Source organism: Pholcus phalangioides, unplaced genomic scaffold, assembly GCF_987345545.1.
Source record: "Pholcus phalangioides strain wild (caught in Gottingen) unplaced genomic scaffold, Ppha-v1.0 ptg000009l_1, whole genome shotgun sequence".
Lineage (NCBI taxonomy): Eukaryota > Metazoa > Arthropoda > Arachnida > Araneae > Pholcidae > Pholcus > Pholcus phalangioides.
The window spans coordinates 28,015,279-28,038,910 of record NW_028301602.1 but is presented as its reverse complement, the minus strand read 5'-3'; the positions used below and the strand labels follow the sequence as shown (position 1 = coordinate 28,038,910).

The window sequence follows — 23,632 nt, the reverse complement described above, 5'->3', positions numbered from 1 at the left end:
GATCTCATAAAAATTTTGAGAAAGTCTTTTGGCCGTGTAACTGAATCTGATCAACTGAAAGAAGGGATGGTATATTTTTTTTAAACTAAACCTTACATTTAAAATTACCTTCATTATAGGAAGGCAAAAGCAGTTTTATACATACATGGATCATAGTGGATATTACAGCCAGATTTGAACATTGTAAACTGAGTACAGGAAAGTTTTTAATTAAGGGGGGGGGGGGCACATATCTTATGACCTCTTACATAGTCTTGTAGGTTTGATAACAATAAAACAAAATAAATCTGGTTCAACCTTTACTTCAAAATGGGGAAAAAATTTTTGATGAAAAAAAACAACATTAACTGAAATCCTGATGACGATAAACAAATTTTTTATGATACAGGCCCATTCTATGGATTGTAAAAGTGATAATAGCACCCAAATGATAATATTATCTGTGATTCCAATAAGCAGCATCTACTGTATTAGCAAAATATGTTTTCTTTTATATACTCAATAAAGTAAATTTTCAAAATCTTATTCCAGAATTGCAGTGGTCATGTTGATGACAAAGAGAAGCATCGTCGGCGCACTGGCTGTGAAAAATCTCTTGTTACTGATCCAAATAAATTGTGCTCACTTGGTAATTATAGTGGAACATCGAAGTGTGAAAGCCAATTTAATGATTCAAGCATTATAAGGCAAAACTTTGCTGACCTTTCTACTGATGACGATTCATCAAGGGAAGAAATTGACGTACCCAGAGAAGAAGAAAATATGTTCCAGTGCAGTCGCTGCAAAGATTATTTCTTGCCTGGAGAGAGAGAACCAAATACTTTGTGCAAAAGTTGTCTACATATTCATACTACTGTTGGAAGAGGTTATTTATTTGGAAAGCCAGTATCACAAAAATATGAGTTAGGAAGAGGCAAATCACCACACCGAGGAGAAACAAATTTTGTTTCTACTGGTGGTATAAAAAGGGAATTTGAAGAAAATAGAGAATCGAACAGCATACATGAAAGTCACAGCTGGAATGAAGAGGTAGCAGTTACAGAAGGTCAACAAAAGACAAAAAGTAAGGCACCCTTTTTTTTTCTAGTGCGTTGGTTTTTATGATTTTTAGAGTTTTTATATAGTTAATTGTACTAAAAGCTTGTTTAGTTCTTACACCATTATTCTAGTCTGTTGCTTGTTCTTTACCAAACGAACCAGGAACAGTCCAGACTACACTACCTATTGGTAATAATATCAGCTTGGCTGTGCTGTCTTGGAAGATGCTTGTCAAGAAACAAAAACAATTTGACAAGAACATGGCTGTGGCCACTGACAATACTATAAATAATTATTCATGTATAATATATTACAGTAGAGTATTGATAATTTGAGTCTCAGAAGTTCAAGCTTTGGCTGATCCAAGGTGATAGAATTTTTCAAAATTCCTTTTTTTTTTTTGGCAAGAACAAATTTATTATAAACTCCAGCCCTGAAATCATACCTTCTCTTTTCAAGAACGCATTTTATTTCATGAATGCCAGTAATTTTAAATTGAAGAGGACTTTCACTCTGCCATTGGCTAAAGAAAGTCTTAATCCTTAGGCTGGAGTTTATGGTGCTTCCCCATATTAAATTAATAGTGCGACAGAGCAAAAAAATCATATTTACATATCAAGTCCCCAGGGTTGGCTCTTGTTAATTTGTTATTTAGAGGACAAGTCTTGGTAGCCTTAATATAATGAATTGAGCCAGTGAATCAAGAACTAAAAATAAGGTAAGAGTAAGTAGGAATGTGAAGGTCTGAAGAAAACAATAGTTATAACATTTTAATTAGATGAGAATAAGTTGATCCCGTTGGCCCAGGGATGAACCTTTTATTCCTTTAATTTTTTTGCTACACACTATATACGATGTATTTGGCGTAGAATAAATATAGGGAGGTTCTTCCCTCCTCCAAAAAGTTGTTTTCTATTGTTCTTCCGATAATCCAAGTTTTCAGTAATCCAAGGTAGTCTTGGTCCTGTTTTACCTCAGATTATCGAGACTTTTCTGTATGTAAAATGGCTTTTTCTGATTGTGTGTCCACAGCACATTTGAAAAGCAATTTAAAAATGGTCTGTCCTTGGTCTGGTTTTCTTGTTAAGCTGTACCCAAATGAGTACAGTGGATACAAATAGGTTAATGCTTATACTGGTATTAGTCATCAGATGGTACCTTAATGTTTGTGATTATCAATGATTCTAAGTTTTACAGTATATGACAAATGGTTAAGATTTGTACTGATTGCATTAAAGGCTCATTTGGAGCTGGAAGGCATTTATGGTTGATTTATGCCGCTTGATCATAGGAGGATAATTATTTCTTTGCTTTCTTTTATCCATTGAGCTGTCTTCATTTTTGACTGCTGAATAGGTGGCTATCCCCATAGCCTCTTCGCTCCTAAGGTACGCGTATGTGTACCTTCATTTTAACAGTTTTTAATGGTTTTAATTATTTTTTTTAAGGTAAGACATGAGATATACATAAGGATACTTAACTCAAATGGTCCTAGTGAAGATATCGATCCAAATTAATGTTGACTGTTATAACTCAATTTTTTTTTTCGATTATTATATTTTTTTAAAGGGCATTTTGACTTACAATAAACACAAATCAATCGAGATTTTTTTTTTTTTTTAAAAATTGGTTAGCCTTGGCTCAGGTTTCACTTTACTTTTTTTTAAATCTTTTTAAGAAGGGAAAATAGGTTTTTATTTGAGTCATTTTAAAAAATATTAGTATCTAAAATTTAAAAATGAATTTTTGTGAAATAGAGATTTCCTTGATAACTTATTTTGCACTATTTTTGAATTCATGGGCATAATAGTTGCTTTTAAAATTGGCAAAATAAAAACCTCTATTTTGTAATTTTTGCTGGAGCACATTTATCTATTCAATTTGTATCATTTAAAAATACTTGTACAAAATAATGTCGATACACACACACTTTAATTAAAAATAATATACTAGATATTTCAGAAGGTATTTTCTAAATTTTGAAATGGATGGTAAAATACATTGTATTATTTCTTTATTTTATGCATTTATTTCTTTATTCTTCAGATTGGGGGAGTCTGTTTACCCTTTTTGCGAACAATTGGCACTCCAAAGAAGTAAGCAAACACATAAAATTATTGAAATTTTCCAATTCAATTAAATCAACATCAGTTACTCAAATAAACTAATGAAATTTATACATTGAATAAACATTTATATGGCATTTTTTACACCTAGTTGTATCCTAAATATTGTTGCTACAGCTGCATCTCGTCAAGACGAAATCGAAGAAATACCAAAAACATTTTGTATCAACTAACATTACAGCAATTTGATTAGGCCTCACCTAAAAATATTCAATTCTTATTAAGCGAATTCGTCTCAACAAGGTTCAACTGTACATAAAAAATATTTATGAAAATGTTTAGATCTATTTTTGACAATGTATTGGGTATCTCCTCTATGGGTGGATAAATTTCCACAAGGACACAAAAATCATTTTCTGTTCATTTAATTTTGACAAACACACAGCACAAAACATAATGAAACACATGCAAACAAGAATAAAAATAATATGGGTGATGCCATCTAGCCCCACACTAACTACTTGGTGTTGCTATCATGACATATATATCTTTCCCATTTTTGCCATAGGCTATCTGTCTGTCGCAAAACAATTCTATAAATAAACTAAAATCCTACATGTATGTACACATGTCAGAATTATATACCTTAGAACAGGGGTGGCCAACTTCTCTCTGTCTGAGGGCCAAAATAATGGTCAGACGCAGTGTGATAAATCGCACCAGGGACAAAACTCTGGTATATAAGTCGCATTCACAAGGGGAGAGAAATTTGGCATATAAGCCACACCCAGTTGGTGGCATCGGAGGCTGGAAACATTTTGACAGGATTTATTAATTGATTAACTAAACTGTTCATTTAAGTAAATGTTAATTATAAATAGTTATTAATGAATTATTAACTGAACTCTTCATTTTTTGGAAACAAGTATTTATATACAAGATTCATTGAAAGACTGGTTATTTGTGGAGATGAAGATTACAAGGAAGAAAATTCATCACTGCCCCCACTGGGACTCGAACCCCAGTCTCTTGCTTGCCGGACGAGTGCTCTACCACCTAAGCTATGGAAGCAGATAGAATATTTCAACCCTGGAGCCTATATATATGTTAAAAGGCACCGTACATGGACGGCGTCAACAATCAACTAATAGCTCGTGAATGACATAGGCCAACCAGATGGCCACATGCATATAGAAATGTCCTCTTCACTTGTCAATACAAGATTCATTGAAAGACTGGTTATTTGTTGAACCCCGGTCTCTCGCTTGCCGAACGAGTGCTGTACCACCTAAGCTAAGCGCAATGGATGCTAATTCTAAATCGGTTGAAAATTCCTCTCATTGGTTGAGTACGATTGCCTGACAACCAACAACGTTTTTATTGATTCTAACAGGCACGTGCAAAAGTAGCATGATGTTTCTTTGTTCCTAAGAGTGTAGAGAGAAACCCATATGCGTTGAAACTCCTGTACCTATTTCCCATATTAAAAAAAGGTGTGCATCGTAAGAATTCCTAAGCCAGGAAAAGAAAGAAACTAGAAGTTTTGTTTCCTAGAAGTGGTGTAAAAAGTGATCTCTAAATTTGTTAAGGGGGGATGTGATCATGACACTCAGTCCTCAGGGCTGATGTTGGGATTACAGACAGACTAATTAACAGCCCAGAAAAGTGTATTTAATGCATATCAGTATATAAGTATGTATGAGAAATATTGTGGAAATCGAGAAGTTTCAAATTATTAGTTTCAAAAAATACAGAGAAGAAACATTTTTGGGAAAAATAAAGTTTTTAGAGTTCAAAGGCAACTCTTGACTGAAAGTCGTCATTAATTGATGAGAATATTTCCAGCTTCAGTGAGGAATTTGTCCAGGATTGTTTTTTTATCCTCCTTTAAGCAGCACTTCATAATGTCTTTCAGGCAGGACTTTGTAAACTCGAATATGTGATATGTTAAGTTGGAGCATCCAGCTCCGAGAAAAGTGACAGGTCCCCGTCATCATCATTGCACGTGTATTAGTTATAGTACTTCTGTGGTGAACTTGGCTTGCTTGTTGATGACCGGGCTAGCTAGAATTTTTCCAGAGTTTTTTCAAAGATGGGAGATCCACTCTGCAAGTCTGCAAAACTTCGAAAAATTTTAGTTTTAACACATCTGATTTTTTTTCAACTTTCTCAGCAACTCATTAGATTCAGCAAAGTCAGTAGATCCTTTATGTGTGGTCTTTGAAAAATTTTCACTAATAGCTGGATTTTAGACTTTGCGTTCTTCATGGTTGCAAAACTTTTTCCAAGCACTTTGTGATAGAAATTTGGTGTTGGCGATCTTTTTCCCAATTTTTCAAATATGGTGAACTTAATCTTTTCCTGAGATTTTTCTGGTTGGGGTTTTTAATCCTTAAGCTGATGTGGTCAGTTGCTTGCAACTCGACCAAATCTTTATTATGGACCTCACACATTTTTCGTTGACTACAAGTTCTTACTTGTCAAGAAAACTTATTCATCTTTCTTTTCTTTCAGCAAATTATGGAAGTTAATGCTGTAACTAGAGTGGAGAATATTACTTCATATATCATTTAAATACTAAGCAAAAAAATAATTTGATATTTTGATATTTGTTTTTCTGAATTTCATGCACTGCTTTTCTAGTTTGCATCAGTTTCTGTTTTGAAAAAAAGAAAAAAGTCGCCACTGCAAGCAGCAGAAATTACTTCAGTTGATCATCATTGCATCAAATCCTGATGTTTCATGTAAAATTTTTTTATTCTGTGAGTAAAAGAGCAAGTCCACCAAATTATGAATGCTGATTAGCAACTTTGCCAAATAAGGAGTGTTAAATCACCAATGTGCCAAATAACTAGTGCTGAATCGCCAAACATTGCATTGAATCTTCTGAAATTATCTCCCATTTTGCAACAATTTCTTTCAGAGTATAAAAAAATTGAAAAATTAAAAGTAGAAAATTTTTTTCCCGTTTAAAAAACTACTGCTGTTCCAGACAGCAACTAGTGCCCACAGTAAGCAAAAAGTGTGTCATCTTAAATAGACTGGTGTGAAAAATTTTATGGTGACCAAAAACAAAAAACAAGCTTATTAAAAGATGTTTGATAACAAAACACTGCACAAGCCCGTCATTTGGGGAATGGGGGGAGTGATCCCCTCTGATACATTAGAAATGGTATATATACATACATCGAGTTCATGTATGTATCCGCCCCCTCCCCATCCAATCCATCACAAAAAGTTGAAATGACAGTCCTAACTGTGCAGTTGTTTTATTTTGGAAAGGGGTGGGGGTTAAGGAAAATATTCTTGTGAGCTAATTTCGCTGCTCCAATTTATAAATACCATATATACTCGTGTATAAGCCGAGTTTTTTTGTGGAAAAATTCATGCCCCAAGTGGGGGTGGGGCGGCTTATACTCGGGTCAGTTTTTTTATGAGAAAATATCGACCCCTGCAATCAGTAGTGATTTTTGTAGCCGTGTTTGAGAAACCGGCATTATTGGTATGGGATATGTTCAAACCCCCACAGAATTGATAATGTCAAAGCCGAGGCAAAGAAATCGAAAACATCATTGGTTGGTGGTGGCTAACATTGATTGTACAGTTACCGCTAAAGTGTGAGCATTAACAAGCCTCTCAAAGACTGTTTGAGGAATTTGTGGATCAAATGGATGAGTTCCGACGATAAAGAAACTACAAGAAGTGGTTCCTTGAAGAAACCTGACATTGGTTTAGTGTGGCAATGGGTACACGAGGCGTGGAATTCTGTTTCCACCAAAATTATCATCCAATCCTTCAAAAAGTGTTGCATCAGCAATGCGATGGACGGAATTGAAGATGATATCCTCTTTGACAATTGCGATGACAGCCCAGATGAGGATAAAAACAAAGATGCCGCATCCCCTATGATGATCTGATGGATTGCCATGAGCTTGGAGACTTAGAAGAAACAGATTGAAATGTTTGAACCATTTTCTATTGTAAATTTCTGTAATTTCATTTTGCATGAAAATGTAAATTTTTTTTCTCTGAAATGCATGGATTTTTTCGGGTTGGCTTATACACAGGTTTTCAATTTATTGCGGTTTTTGTGGTCCTGAAGTGAGGGGGTTGGCTTATACATGAGTATATACGGTATATGCTCAAAAACTGCTCTGTGAATCCTATATTTTGCTGCTCCGAAATGGACTTTGTCACTTCCCACCCCTGCCTGTGCATTTAAAGAGGTTTTGTGTTTGCATGATGAAAACACATTGTTTTTTCAAATCAGAAATAATTTTTTTTTACATTAACCACAATTTTGTCATTCAAAACTAATGTAAAAAATGTAATAGTTTTTTTTTATCTTGTTGCGAGCCACACAAAATCACCTCATAAGTCAGCGACCCATGGGCCAGCTGTTGGCCACCCGTGCATTAGAATATAATGATCTTGGAAGAATAAAATAGCCTACTCTTGCATATTTGAGAGAAAAAGTTAACATTTTTGAAAAAGGGAGTTTTGCCTTGATTCAAACATCGATGACGGCAGCATATATATTAGACATTATAATTGCTTATAATTTATTGGTTATTTTTGTTGACTTCCAATACTAGAAATGGTGCCTTAGGTCGTGCATAGTGGGTTGACCAAGAGGTAGAGAATAACAGAATGATTGAGATTAGTAACAAAAACAGTTGTATTGTTTTGTTCTATGCCACACATACTCGAGAAGTGAGACAAAGAAGAGAAAAAGGCTGCTCAACTTGGTGCGTGAGTTGAACAAAGAAGTTTGTTTTCACCTCAATCTGATTATTGGTCCATTTTCTCCTTTTTTTTCCCTTCATCTTTAAAAAAAAAAAAAAAGAGAAGAGCTCTTCCACGGAGGGATCATCATCATCCCCTTATATTTCATAACTGCTCTGGTCATTTTCTTTATCCTCCTCTCCTATGCAATTTTTTCTTCTTATTCGCAACTCAAAAAATGTAAAAAAACAAACAAATGTAACTCATACTTCTTCATCCCGCTATAAGCACAACCATTGTGAATCTGAAATAAAATCATATGTTGGGAACTGGTAACTAATACATTAACCTCTTTTGTACATTGAGCTCTTTTTGTTGCTCCTTGCGAATAGCACCCATGAGTGAAGAAATAATTGTGATAAAATACTATATAAGATTAATCGAAAGACTGGTTATTTGTGGAGGTGAAGATTACAAGGAAGAAAATTCATCACTGCCCCCACTGGGACTCGAACCCCGGTCTCTTGCTTGCCAGACGAGTGCTCTACCACCTAAGCTATGGAAGCAGATAGAATATTTCAACCTTGGAGCGTATATATATGTTAAAAGGCACCGTACATGGACGGCGTCTCCATTGACAAGTGGAGAGGACGTTTCTATATGAAAAATACTATATGTTTGGCCTCCTCCTTTTTCTAGTTTTAAGCTAAGTTATTGATTCAAGCACTTGTGTATATGTTTATGACACTCATTTATTTTTATTTATTTGTATCTTAGGTAGAATCATTTCATCCAATGTGCCCAACTTGCAAGAAAAGATTCGATATGAGAGTAATAGATGACCACATGAAAGCGTGTGCAATTCAAGAGGCTGTTTGTCCCATATGCAATAAATTTTTCATGATGAAAGATATAGAACTTCATGTTAATATTTGTGCAGATAAAACTGAAAAACTTGGTAAAGCAGTTCAAAATCATGGTGAGTGCTTATTTCAATATATAACTTTGAATGCAGCGCAGTGGCGTCTTAATGCATGGGCCCATCCAGGGACCTCACGAAAAATCAGTTCAAATTTTCGAGAATTCGCCAAGTACAGCCTCAGAAAAATCACTTGGCCAGGGGGCTCTTAAGACGACCCTGATATAGCGGTATATTTGACAATTACAACAAATCTCTGGAATGAGATGTGCATGTTTTCTTTCACTTTTATGACATAAACTTGTTAATTAATTGTAGATCTATTTTAAAAACATTCACATTCGTATTTTGTTTCATTTTAAAGTAGTGCAATGTTTTGTTGAGAGCCCAGGTTTGCTCTCTTTCTTCTAAAGAATAACATTAAGTTTATGAAAATTTTTCACTTTATTCCCTTTTTTTGATTTCAGATTCAGATGTACCAAATCAGAAATTGTCAAGGGGTCAGAAAAAGAAATTATCGAAGCAAAAGAAAAAAGATGTAAGCTTTTCAAATGATTTACAGTTGTTTAACAACTCTGATGGTGGTGCTGGATCTGAGATCCACTCTCACATTTTGTTATGATTGCTCTAAGACAGCGGTTCTCAACCTTTTCGACTCGCGGAGCCCTTTCAAGTAAAAAATTCTATGGCGGAGCCCCATAGATAATTTTTAAATTATTCATCAAAGTTACTGACTTATTTTTACTATTTAAACATATATATTTTTAATTTTACCGATTCATTATAGTTTCCTCGAGCGGCCGCGGAGCCCCAAGGGCTCCGTGGACCACCTGTTGAGAACCGCTGCTCTATGAGTTAAAGGGTGGTGGAGCCCTCTTCTAGGAGGAGCACTACCTGGCTACCACCACATAGTGCATATTGTACTCTTCAAAGGCAGGTGGATTTGTGAGTTCCCCCTTGCCACCACATAAGTAAAAATTCGCAATAATTTATATTTTTAAGAAATTTAACCATAGTTATAAGGAAATTCTCTCTCACTTAATTGCATTTGATATCCACATTATAGTGTTCTACAATAACTTTTCAAGTCAGTTTTTATTTTCTACATAAAAATATTTCATTTTCTAAGCAATTTTTCAAGTTTTCATTCAATTTTTTTTTTTAATGTTTAAGTTGGAAACAATATAAAAAAATGATGAACCACTTCTGAAGCGGTTCATCATGTTAATACTATCATTGAATACAGAGAACCATGCCCCAGACATCTGTGGTAGACTTTGACACAATAAATATTGCTTCCAAACTGGTCATGATTCCAGAGCCATTTCGAATTGCCGTGATTCCGAATTGATATTTCTCAAATAAGTTTCATATTAATGTATCTTCTTTATTTTATAATTCCCCCCCCCTAAACAATGTGATAAGTATTTGTGATTATCCAAGGGTGATGTCACTCTCCGCTATCCGTACAAAGGTTTTTAACAGCTGGCTGATGCGAAGATATATTTTTGGAAAGAGAAAATTCAACTGCCTTTGCGGGCAATTGAACCCACGTCCTCTCACTTTCCGGGTGAATGCCCTAGACCACTAGACTACGGAGGCAGTGAATATCTCAATCTTTCCTTGGAGCTTGTGTACACTGAACGGGACTGTACATGAAGGTCGGACATGAGATGGCGTTGTCAGCAAATTTAGAGATTTGTATGGTCCCGTTCAGTGCACATGAGCTCCAGGGAACGATTGAGAAACTCGTTGCCTCTGTAGTCTAGCGGTTTAAAGCATTCACCCAGAAAAAGAAAGGACATGCGGCAATTGAACCCACGTCCTTTCACTTTCCGGGTGAATGCCCTAGACCACTAGACTACGGAGGCAGTGAATATCTCAATCTTTCCTTGGAGCTTGTGTACACTGAACGGGACTGTACATGAAGGTCAGACATGAGATGGCGTTGTCAGCAAATTTAGAGATTTGTATGGTCCCGTTCAGTGCACATGAGCTCCAGGGAACGATTGAGAAACTCGTTGCCTCTGTAGTCTAGCGGTTTAAAGCATTCACCCAGAAAAAGAAAGGACATGGGTTCAATTGCTTGTAGGGGTAGTTCAGGGGTGCAAGAGCTGCGCCAAAATGGTTCTCTTGCTACATGGTGCGCCAAGGTTTCGGAATCCCTGCGCATTTGTGCCAATTCTTGTTCGTGGTTTGCGGAGGTACCGCTAATGCACTGTAGTGCGTCAAATACCCGGAATTCAGGAGAAAGAAGCATGTGTGTGTGTGAACATTTTGTTCACAGGACACGTTCATTCCGAGGCAAGGAAAAAGATACGGAGGGGAAACTTCAATTTTTTTCACTTCCCACTATCTACCACAATCACGTTATCTTGTGATCTTGGAAAGTAGTTCTCCTAATTTGAAGTACAAAATCCTGTACTGTTATTGGTATAACCCACGGGCAATCAAAGTCCCTGAATGAATATACCAAATTTTCCGATTTCGGAGAGCGTTTTTCTCCTGCGGGCTATATACTAAAAATAAATGTTAATTCCGCAGCTACCAACCTGCATTCAACGACAGCATATCTACGGTGTAAATTCACATTATTTTTCACAAGATTGCACACGCGCCTTTGCGAACAATCGAAGAGGGGATTGGTTAACTCGTTTAAATGAACGAAATTTTTCGGAGATCGTCGGGATAAAATGGGATCTGTAAAAACTCCAGCTAAAATATCCGTAGTTTTGTCATCTAGCCACTATGCGGTCGTGTGGTTAGCGTCGGCGGTTGCCTATTGTGACAATTTCACATCGCGAAATTCCGGATTTGGCAAACAGGGCCAGCTCGAGGAAAAAAATCTCGACCCATGCAGAACCTATTTTTGATGCTACTGACCACGTTTTTTTTTTTTGATCGACAAAGCTTTTTCTCCCTTTCAACTCCACTTGGTACCCCTTCTAGAGCGGCACCCAATATGACCGCATGGTCCGCCCCGGGAATAGTGGGGGAGAGACATGCTTTTAACAATAGTCAAAGGAAGGAGTTTGTACTAGGAGCATGCTCATTTTACATAGCTTCTGTGAGAGATACCTATTATATATAAATGTCCTATTTCTCCCAAACATGTTGGAGAGAATGAAATGTTTGCACCTTCTCATGTTTTTTGTGCTCTCTCATGCATTGCTGGGATGGTACATTACTCCCTCATGTATTGCTGGGATGTTGCTTAACATTGCATCACCAACAGAACTATCAATTATGTGTGATGAATGGGTTTCACTACAATGCAAAGAATTACAAGAAAGTAATTATCAGTTCAGAGAATAGATTGTTTGATATTGGGCAGACATATTCAAACTTTGTAACCTTGAAAGCAGCAGCAGCCCAAAATTCAAAATTTTTCCAGTTTTGGTGAAGGCTTTTTTATTTTTAGCACATAGCAACTTAGACAGTGAAAGAGAGTTCATTGTTAACAAAAGTCTGTTTGAACAGTGAAAAATCTGTCCACCCAATACTTGAATGCAGTGGTTCTCAACCGGGGGCCATATGGCCCCCTAGTGGTACTGGGATACTTCAAGGGGGTCACGGAAGAAAATTTAGATAGGGGCCATGACAGGTAGTTTGGAGGGCTGCAGACAGCTAAGAAGAAAAATTAAGGTGTAAAGAAATAAAGCCGAAATATTAGTGACTATAAACTTAACAGAATACAACAAAACCAGGGCCGTCTTAGGGCATGGACTCTCCCGAGCCTCACCACCTACATTTTGTAGCTGGTTCCCTAAGATGGGGGGTTTATCGCAGGCCCCCGGCTAGATTTTTCACACAGACTTTTCCTCTATATTAAATTTATAGTGTGAAAAACAAAAAATGATGAAAACCATATCAGACCCTGGGCTGCAGCTCTGTCAGTCCCACTCTTTTGAGGGATCATGCCCGGGGATCTCATGTCCATAAGTGACCCCACCTTATGATATTTTGTATAGCACAATAAATTTTGAAAATAAGTAGGAAATATGCAGGCTTTTTATTTCCAGCTAAGTATGGGACTACCATAGCATCACTTTGCCTGGGGGCCCCATGATGTTGATACGGTCCTGAATGGAACTCAAATTAGCGGGGAGCTCAATAAATTCTAGGCCAGTGGTCTGGAGGCCAATCTTATTTGCAAAACAAAATCAATGCAATACGTATAAAGGATCTTGATTCTAGATGAGGGTCGAAGACTCTGAGTAAGATGGGGAGCCACGAGAAAAAAAATATGCTTCAAAGGGGACCACGGGCAAAAAAAAAAAGATTAAGAAACGCTGCTTTAATGGAATAAGACACAAAATCTCTTATGTTCAAGGGCATGAAAAATTCGAAAAAAAATTGTCATTAAAATGCTGAACATCTGAAAGTGACTCGTGATTCGTATAGAAAATATTGTAACAGGCTTCAGGCTAAGAAAACAGCAGAAAAAAACACATTTTTAATCTATTAACATGCTATTAGGTTGAGAAATTATTTAAGTAACTAAGGTATTTATATTTTTCTCGTTTTTTTGCATTTTGCTTTTAAATTTAATAATTTCTTTAAATGCTGTGAGAAGCTAACTTTTTTTCACGGAAATTTTTATTATATTCTGCACACACTTTTTTTTTGCTATATCAGGATGAATAAGATTTTAATGTTCAAGCAGCAGAAATTCTTGTGCTGCCTAGATTTTCAGTATGCACGGTGCTTAATTTGAAAAGAGTCTAATAATTTTTATTCGTCATTTCAATAATGCATGTTTTAGTAGTGACAGATAAGATACTTCAGGAAAAATTTAAATGGACTTTGATTTATGAAGGAAATTTGTTTAGAATTATTTGTACCAACCATTTTTGACAAAACTTTTGGCAATACGCAGAAAAATTACATCTTACATTGCAGATATAGTTAGTTTTTAGTTCTGCTCCATTTTCGAAATTTCTGCTCCAAAAATGAATTTTGCTGCTCCAAAAATGAATTTTGTTGCTCCAAAATGAATTTTGCTGCTCCAAAATGGATTCAGTTGAATTTTCTCTTTCCAAATATATCTTCGCATCAGTCAGCTGTTAAAAACTTTTTATTTGTGATTATATAGTATTCCTGGAGAAAATAAGAAAGTTAGGTTCTTGGAGGGGAAAAAAGAGAAAGAGGGTCTCAAAAAGTAAAATTTTCAAAAATTTTTCAGTGCCTCAGATTATTGGAAGACTTGAACCTTCTGGGCTCAGATTTTCAAGACTACTGTATTAATATTTTCAAAGTTTTTAGCAATAATAGTTTTTAAAATTATTTCAGGTTCGCAATGAATCTAATTATTATCTGGCAACATGTGGCAGAAGTTACTCTGATATTGCAAAGGGAGCAAAAGTAGAAGATAAAAGACCTGAGCCAAGTTTGTTTATTTTAATTTTTTTCCCCATGTATTATTGGTGATTCATCACATGACAGAGGAAGAATAAATTTATGAATATTTCTTTTAAATAAATTTGTTGCTATTTTTTTTATTATGCAAATTAGGTATTTATCTTGTTTCTTATTTTGAGTATTGTAGGTGGACCAAATTGTTTTACGTTCCGCTAATACTGGCATTCAAAATGTTTTTTTTTTGGTCGAGCATTATAATAGTATAACTAATTTTTAGTTTGTTTAAAACTTCTCATGCTTTATAAAAATTTATTGAAGATAAAAAAAAAAAAAACCACCTGAAATAATTTGAATTTTTATTTCTTTGGTCACTTGAATGTTTTGGCACTGTAGGAATTTTGTGCATAAAAAAGAAACTTGTTGATTGTTACTTCAATTTTTTTACTTGTTACTATAATCCAATCAAAATTTATTCCCTGGTTTGCTCTAATCCAAGTCGATCAGACACTTTCCTAATGTAACTAAGGATGTTCAGAAGTTTCTCGAGTTTGATACCTGATTAGTCCTTGTCACTATGTACAACAGAACACTGATACACAGAAACACACAGATAACTGCAGAGCTCGTGCTGCCACAAGAATTCTCCCCCCCCCCCCCAAGAGGTTAGCTCATCAATCTCTCTACTAGAGTCATAGAAGGAAAATGCATAATTATGAGTGCTCCATACTCGTGCAAATGAATTGTCGCAAAGAAAAAATTATCTTTTTTGTTGCCATTGTTGAGATCTTGTCTTTTTACTTGCCTGTATTCAGAAAATGCATGAATTCTTTTGAATGCTATATGTAATCTGGCTGAAAAATTCAGCCAGATTTTTTTTTCATTTGATTTACAAATGGTACTTTTTCATCCAGATGAAACCAAACTGCAACATACTCAAGTGATAACTTCAATTAATTAAAGAGCAGGGACATAAATTTATCTTGCTTTACTGCAATAATTTATAATTTATAGATAAATACTTTATAATTTTATAGATAAATTATATAATGTGTTTTATCTTTCTATTTTGATTCTGAAAAAATTTGCATTATTTCAAGAAAACACATAAATAAAAATATATTACTGCATACAAAATTTGATTTTTATCTCATTAATTCATATTTTGATTTCATTATACAGTCATTGATGAAATTCCCTGTGAATTTTGTGACAAGTGTTTTCCTGCAAATGACCTGATCTGTCATCAGGTAATCAAATCTTCTGTTTCATAATTTTAATTTCTTTTGGCAAGATGAACATGTTTCCTCTAAAAATTTATTCACACAGACCTGTTGTTATCTGCAAGTATAGCAGTAACAGTACGACAATGAAATGTACTGTTTCAGTGTGCAAAAGAGAATTTAGGCAGTGTGCTTGCACAGCTTCGAAGCAACACCAGACAAGACTTCATCGAAGAAAAAATGCATTTGAGTACAGTAGAATCTCTTAACTAGATGTTTTTCAGAATCAGTCTTGAATCATTTCTACTTAATATTGTGTCACTTATTAATGTGTGAGCTTCATTTTTATAATGTAAATACAGTAGAATCCTGTTTATAGGATGTTCAAAAAGCTTCGTCACAACATAGCGTGAATACATGCAAAACAACTTGGTTTTAGATGAGAGTAAGCACTCCCCTACCCACTATTGAAAATTAAGTTAATTTATTTCATTTTCAGCTTCTGTTGCAAAAACAATGATAGCGCAAAATAATTTGGAGAAAATTATAAACTTAATTGAATTTTCAAAAAGTCCTACTTTATTAAATTCACAAAAAATTAAGATTTAAGATTTTCTATCACCCTAATATTCTTAAATCCTAAAGATTCTGATAATATTCTTTTTACAGGGTTCCCAGTAACCTGGGAAATTGGGGAAAATGTGACATATATATCTATAAACCTGCTCTTTCTTTCCTGCATCACCTTCTCTCACCTGCCACTCCCTTCTGGAGAAAAAATATATATAAAAAGGGAGAAGATACTTCTCTGGTGTCAGGTGATTTTGAATTAAAACTTGTGCTTTGAAGAAATAAGGAGGATGCGCAATAAGAGTATTCTCATAAAGTCAGGGAAAACATCTGCAAAAACAAATTTGAAAAACATTTGGAAAGCTAAGGTTTGTAATAATATTTATTTCTTAGGAGAGAATTTTATTGTGTTTGTCACTATTTGGATCAGTGTTTGGCCAAAGCTGATGTTGCGTATGCTCTCTTTAATGAAGCAAATTTTTGAGTTTTGATCTGGGAAATGATCAAGCAGATTTTGCTGGGAGTCGTGTTTTAAGATTAAGGAAAAAAAAAAGCATAATTTAATGTCTTTTTTAAAAAATGTTATTTCAGCATAGATTTATTTTTTTTATTCATATAGATCTTTTTACATCATTGACTTGAAATATTCAATTTTTTCACAAGATCCACTTTTGTCATTGATATAGAAGGCTTTCATTTTATAATTTCAAGAAAATATGTTTTGTCTCATCATTTATGAATATGATAGTTCATTGAAAATTGAACACTATTAATGTTTTTTTTTTTAATTGATTGATAAGTCTGCGTGTCGTCCTGATCTACTTCATTACCCAAAACAAGATTGTGATCGAGATGAAAACAAATCAGATGAAGATGGGTATGCAAAGGCACCTCGATCTGTTCGTCCAAAGATTACTAGCAATCAAGCAAATGAGGCAAAGTGGTCGAAATACAGAGATGACATTAATATAGAAGCTACTCATCAGAATTATTCCAACAGAATCAGGGAATGTAGTTTTCCCAAAGAGGAAAAGAGTGGAAATCATTATTCTAAAAGCAAAATTCAGCAGTCAAGCAGAAGTGTTGAGAGTTTTCCTTTGACTGAAGAATCAAAGGTATACATTTTTCGTTTTGCACTCAATGGAATTATCCTCTTGATTGATACAAAGCTACAAAAATATGCCTAAAATTAAATATAAATTTTCTTTTGGAGTAACCATGATTCCTGTTAGCCAATTTATAAATAAGTTTTGATGAGAAGTGAAGAAAATGAGCCACTTAAACTTCTCCCTTGTTACACCTGATTCACATTTTTAATAAATTTTTATTATGCCTAAGCACTTTTTGTTTTCTTAATTTGAGAATTCCTATACAAAATTCATAGTAGTAATTTCTTTTAGTTTTCTTGCTTTGTGTCATGGCATACATATTACAATCATTAGCATAAAAATTTGCGCACCAAGAAGTAATCATCGGATTGTAATGAAACTTGGCGTGAAGATACGTGTCTGGCAGATATGCAAATGATTAGATGCACAGCTTGATTGCGCAATGTGTAATGCCACCAGAGACAATTGAACTTTGTTCTCCTTAGGGTATAAAAAAGGTACACAGAGGAATTTTGTCTGTACTAACATCCCTTAATGGGATTACGTGCCCAGTTCTCGAATTATTCAGTTGAAGCAGGCAACAAGTAGGAAATAAACAAGTTTGTTTTGTATCACTTCAATTGCTCTATTACATTTAGTAGATTTTTTTGTAAATTTACATTAACAGGTTAACCTTAAATTTTTTGTTAATAACAATTTTACATTTAAGTTTTTTCTTTCAGTTCAAAAAATTTGAATTTACTAGACATGGTTCGCTCTCACCATGGGAAGTCCATGTTCTGCTGAACATCACCTTCCTGGTCATAGACCAGGATAGACACAATACAGATCCATCCAAGTTTGTACTGCTAATTGAAGAACAAAGTTCCGGAGTTTATAGTAAATCACAAGCAGCCAGCACCAGGCGAAGATCTCTCAGAGATTAGCGATGAAAGTCCTTGGAAACTAGTAAATCAGTGTAGATAGACTTCTTCACCAATAATTCATTTGGGGTTTCATCATCCAGAGCAGGCTGATAATGAGCTGATCAGTGCTGTAAAACTCATAAAATCTGTTAGACATTCATTACGAAACCTTTTGTGATAAAATCATTTCCACCGAACCAGCCAGGAAATATAGATCAAGAGTTATTCAAGTTATGACATGACTTTTTTTTAGTTTAACGACCGCAACTGACCGTTTTGCGCTAACAAACAAGAAATTATCAGAGTTAAAATGCGGTGAAAAGTGAGAGATTGTGACAACGTGCGGCCGGTATTTGCTCGCAACCGCACATATGATTGCAGGCCGGCCACATCACGATCTGCCTTGATCGTCGCCACACGACCACTGCTGCCTATGAAAAACAACAAAAGTAAACATTCATGTATTTATGCGATGTAGATTTCAGACTTTAATGCTGGGGGCCCATGGACACTGTTACACTGTATCTGTCTGTATACTGTCGCAAAGAATCTTTCTGAAGAACATTTGGTATCGCGGCACCCATTACGTGTGCAATCCACCCACTCACCACTGCCTTCGTTTGGAGTGGTGTTGAACCTGTGGCAAACATATCAATCCTGCCTTCACTATACAGCGGCGCAACTGGTGTGATGGTATGAGGTGCCGTCGCATACAACACCTCTAATATTTATCCACAGTACCATGATAGCCCAGCGGTACGTTCGTGGCATCCTTCAGCCACATGTGTTGCCACTTCTAGCAGGGTTCCCAGGAGTTATTTTTTAACAGGAAAATGCTCGACCATACACAGCAAGGGTGTCACAGGAATGCCTTCGCCACATTAGCACCCTTCCTTGACCTGCCCGATCCCTAGATTCGTTACCAATCGAGCACATCTGGGGTCGTTGGGATGGCAAGTTGGGCAGCCCAGAAATTTGATTGAACTAGAGGTCCGCTTACAGCAACTGTGGCATGAAATGATGCAGGACACCATACAGGACCTGTATGCCTCAATACCCACCCATATCGCATCGTGCATTCAGGCTAGAGGTGGCCCAACAGGCTAGGGGTACTAGAACCTCCATTCATTTGTAGTTTTTCCTGTAACAAATGATTCTTTTCTTTAATTATGTAATCACTTGGTTATATTAATGTTGTAAATTTCGTTTCATTTGGACAACTCGTTTTTGGTCTTATACTAATTGCCATAAAAATTTGCATTTTCATTTTCTTTAAAATAAGAAAATCAAAATTTTTTAAATTTAAGAATATATAATATCTTGAAATTTATAAAAATATTTAAGAAAAGCTAAAATTGAAAGTATCTAGTCATTTGATGTGAGGGTCTACCCGTTGAAGAATTAGCTGTCTGCAAGTCATTGCAGAATGATTTGCCAAGGCTGCGATCGGTCATCGGTTGGTTGGATGTAATTGTTTTAATATTACCATTGAAGATATAGAGTAATAATGCCTATTGCTTATGACTGGATTCTCATTATAAGCAATAGGTATTTTTTAACAGGACAATCCTTTGTAATATAGTGAGATTCCCATAATAAAGTGTACTCATTACAGCTGTCTTTTACTGCATTTTATTTTTATGCATTGAATTATCAATATCAGTTAACCAGCAATGCCATACTATCCATGATGATTAATTAATAGATAGAAATTATTTTTATTTATTATTTTATTCTTATTTTGTTTTTTGTTTACACTATTCTCACTGCACATTCTTGGTTCTGTGTAAGTGCATAATAATATATTGTCTATTTTCAGTTGCATTTAAGTGAGATAAATGACCAATCAATATCAAAATCTTCTGGTTCTCCTCTAAAATATGATGATCCTGCCGGAATAGCACTCAAAGAAGAATTTTCCCACCTTATGAGAGGACGAGGGCGTGCTAGGCCAACCTATATAGGCCCACTTCCCAGGCCTGGTGAATTTTTGCAGAGGTCGCAAAATGTAAGAATATTGTCTGTTGGATTTGATTTTTTTAAACAACCATAAGCAAGAACATCTAACCATTAAATTTTGACAAGACATCAAATTTTGAATTTGTATATACATTTAATGTTGTCTATGTTTTTTCATTGTGCCATTTAAAGATTCTGTTAAGTTTTGTGATCCCCATTTCATGTTCGTAAAATGTAATATTAGTACCTCAAGCTGAATGATAATTGTAGTGTGCGAGATGGTTTTTTTCATTATGCTGTGGGAAGACCTAATTGCATTGATAGATTGATTTATGTCTCATTTTCGCAAACAACCCACAATGTTGCCATTCTTTAACACTGTACTCCAATAGTCAGAATTATGTCTTTCGGTATGGGTAAGGAAAAAAAAAACCCCTTTTCCCCTTGTCGTGAACTATCAGGAAGTGATTAAGCAGGCTACTACGCTCATCATCTATAAAGAACGGGAAGCGTAAGGCAGTGGCTTTCAAACTTTTCTCACTCGCTGTTCCTGTGAGGACCCTCCGTAGAAATAGTTCATCCATGTCTTCTCAGAATAGTCTTAAACAATAACAATGTCAAAGCTCTAAACAGGCCCTTGTGAGTATTGCTGGCTCACAGTGACACACTTAAACACACCCCTAACAATTGTTGTCGATGCCCCTAGGAACCGTGAAACACACTTTTAATCACTGGTGTGAGGGTTAAAGTTTTTTTATTTGTGAAAACAATACATAAACACAATCACATGTGCTGTTGTGTTCAATATGTCAAAAATTTATACCGAACAAAGAGTATTGGCGGACAGCATTAATTTTTTGTTTTCATTTGAAGAAAACTGCTGCTGAATCATACTGATTACTTTGAGAACTTATGGTGAACATGCTCCATCACAAGATACGTGTGAACGATGGTTTCGGGTAAAAAGTGGTGACTTCAATGTTACAGACAAGAAACATGGAAAACTGCCAAAAAATATGAAGATATGGAATCGCAAGCATTGTTGGACAAAGATGATACGCAAACACAAAAATAACTCACAGAGCAATTGGGTGTTAGTCAACAAGCTGTTTCCAATCGCAATGCTTCATAACAATGTTCAATGTTCCATCACATACGGCAAAAGCGGTTTGCGGCACGTTGGAAGCACTCAGCTGGGAAGTTCCACCCCATGCGGCTTACTCACCAGACTTGGCTCCTTCCGATTACCACTTGTTTGCATCAATGGGTCACGCACTTGCTGAGCAGCGCTTTGGTTCGTACGGAGATGTGAAAAAAGGGCTTGATGAATGGTTCGCAGCAAAAAAGGAAGATTTTTACTGGTGTGGTATTCACAAATTGCCCAAAAGATAGAAAAAATGTATAACAAGCAATGGAGCATACTTTGAATAAAGCACTTTTTATCATTCTTCCGAATTTAACGTGTTTAAAAAAAAAATTCCACATTTCATACTTGTACGCGTGGTAGCTCTTAGGTAGGGTTCCCAGACATCCTCATTTTTTATGTCATTTCAAGCATCCATACTTTTTGTTTTGTCTTCATTTTCCAGTATTATTTTTGTTTTTTGTGGGAAAATCTTCATTCTGAAACATATCTCTTTGTCGACATGAATGTATATATATATTTTTATATGTTTTTACATCGTTTTGACCAATCAATGTCAAAGTTCTCAGAATACAAGAACCCAAGTTGCCTCTAAGCAAGACATGCTAATCTAGCCACAGCCCAGCTTGCTCCAGAATAATATGGAAAAGGCAGTCCGAGAAACAGCTCTGGATGACGAAAACCATAACATCCATTTTGAGAATACCATTGTTCATTCAGCAACAGCTAATGTCTTGCACTGGTGCAGGGGAAGGAGGAGGATATATATCACCTCTTCCATCAAGAAATAAACAACAAAGGATGGAAATGACACTCAATGCTCATTCCTTAATAAATCACCTCCATTAAGAAACAACTCTTTCATGGGGGGGGGGGGGAGGAAGAGTACAGCTTAACAAGGCTATGAAAGCTTTCAGAAAAATGTCTATAAACATAACAGAAAACAAGGTTCTTAGCCAAAGAAAACCTCTTGTCATGCACCAGGCAAAACAGTTGGTTGGAACTATTCATCATAAGCTAAGGAAGATGTATTATTATTTGTTGGTAATCCAAATCCTGTTTAATGAAGCCATCTGTTGTGAAAATTACCAAAATAAATTTTTTCAAAGGTGCTTGCACAGGCATCCTCATTTCTGTTTTCAAATCTGGTAACCTTATTCGTAGGATCTTATTCTATACTTCTTACAAGGGAAGAGTCCATAGGTGCCATCTTCAAAAAGTTTCAAAAAAAAATTACCACTTATTATACTCATTAAAATATGCAGAAAAATATAAAAATATCTTAATATTCTTCGAAATTATTATGGGTCACTCAAAAAAAAGTAAATATTAATATTTTGAATGCCAATAGGGCCCAATAATGAATTTTGAAATCCTTCAACCCTACAGTTTTACAGAGTGACCTCATACAAACAACAGGATTAGGTACATCACAGACAGTGAAAGAAAGAAAGAGAAAAAAAGTGAAATAACTACAGGGATGGTCTTTAATAAGCTATTTTTTTTGCAGTTTGTCGCACATGTGCATTATGTGGATTATTACAACGTAAATTATACAGACCAGTATGGGAGGGTTTCCCGATATGGAAAGGTTGGGATTAAATTTTTTTTTTCACAAATTGAGAGGAAACTATATACAGTAAAACCTCATTAAGTCGTCACCCTAATAAGTCATCACTCCGGTTAAGTCGTCATTTTTCTTCAGGCCCTTCCAGCTCTTATAGATAACAATGTTATTAAACCCTCGTTTACTCGTTGCTAATTTCAGTTAACTCATGAAAAAGTTCACCATGAAAAAGTTTGAGAAAGAGGAACAGACTATTTTTATGGCTCCCATTAAAAAAAAGAGTTTATTAACAACATTGCCATATGCTTAAAAGTCACCATAAAATCCTATGTATCCAAATGGAACAGTTTACGTAACGAAAGTTATGCTGGGGAAGTTTATTTGCAGACTAAGGTTTTTGGGGACTGTTCAAGCTAGATCTCATTTTTGCATGGGCTCTACTGGAAAAACTGCAAGACACCCAAGCTCTGTCTCAAGAAGCAACGTAAGCACTTCGGCATCTCCGGCAAAACCAAAATTTATTGATACGTTAAAGATTACATATAGTGCAAGAAAATCAAAATTATGTAAATCGAAGAATCAAATTAATCAAGTTAAAGTCAAAGTGAAACGGTTACGGATAATAAATTATCATAGAAAGCATGGACTCTATTAATTTAGGGCTGGAAATTTAAACAAAATATCTGTTGAAAAAAATCGGACAATCTTTCCCAAAAGTTGAGGTCTTCTGTTTACTTTTAACTGCCCAGGGCCCCTCCACCAAGTCATAAGTGTTCAAGATTATGTTGTAGTTGTATCATAAACTACTGATGAAGAATTAAAGCACTAAAATTAAATTTGATGTATATGTAAAATTAATGTGCAATAGAGAATTCTGTTATGAGGAAAAGCTACCTATTCTAACAGATGCTCTGTTAGTCAAAATTAAAAATTACTGGTATAAATCAAAGTGTACAGTACATTTTACCACAATAATTTAAGTAATAAGAGACAAAAAATTGCTATTATTTTTCTTTCGCAATCTATAAATTTTATTAATATTGTTATTT

At 35.3% G+C, this 23,632-nt stretch overlaps 1 protein-coding gene across 2 annotated transcripts in view; it reads left to right on the top strand.

The window, feature by feature from the left end:
* LOC149082635 (uncharacterized) overlaps positions 1 to 23,632 on the top strand; it is a 74,597-nt gene that overhangs the window by 30,436 nt on the left and 20,529 nt on the right. For both annotated transcript variants that reach the window (XM_089235902.1, XM_089235901.1), the window contains 8 exons: positions 532 to 1,063; positions 3,085 to 3,134; positions 8,607 to 8,808; positions 9,216 to 9,286; positions 14,041 to 14,137; positions 15,289 to 15,356; positions 16,700 to 17,014; positions 19,733 to 19,921. In XM_089235902.1, coding sequence (XP_089092028.1) covers positions 532 to 1,063; positions 3,085 to 3,134; positions 8,607 to 8,808; positions 9,216 to 9,286; positions 14,041 to 14,137; positions 15,289 to 15,356; positions 16,700 to 17,014; positions 19,733 to 19,921 — 1,524 coding nt within the window. The remainder of the gene's footprint in view (positions 1 to 531; positions 1,064 to 3,084; positions 3,135 to 8,606; positions 8,809 to 9,215; positions 9,287 to 14,040; positions 14,138 to 15,288; positions 15,357 to 16,699; positions 17,015 to 19,732; positions 19,922 to 23,632) is intronic.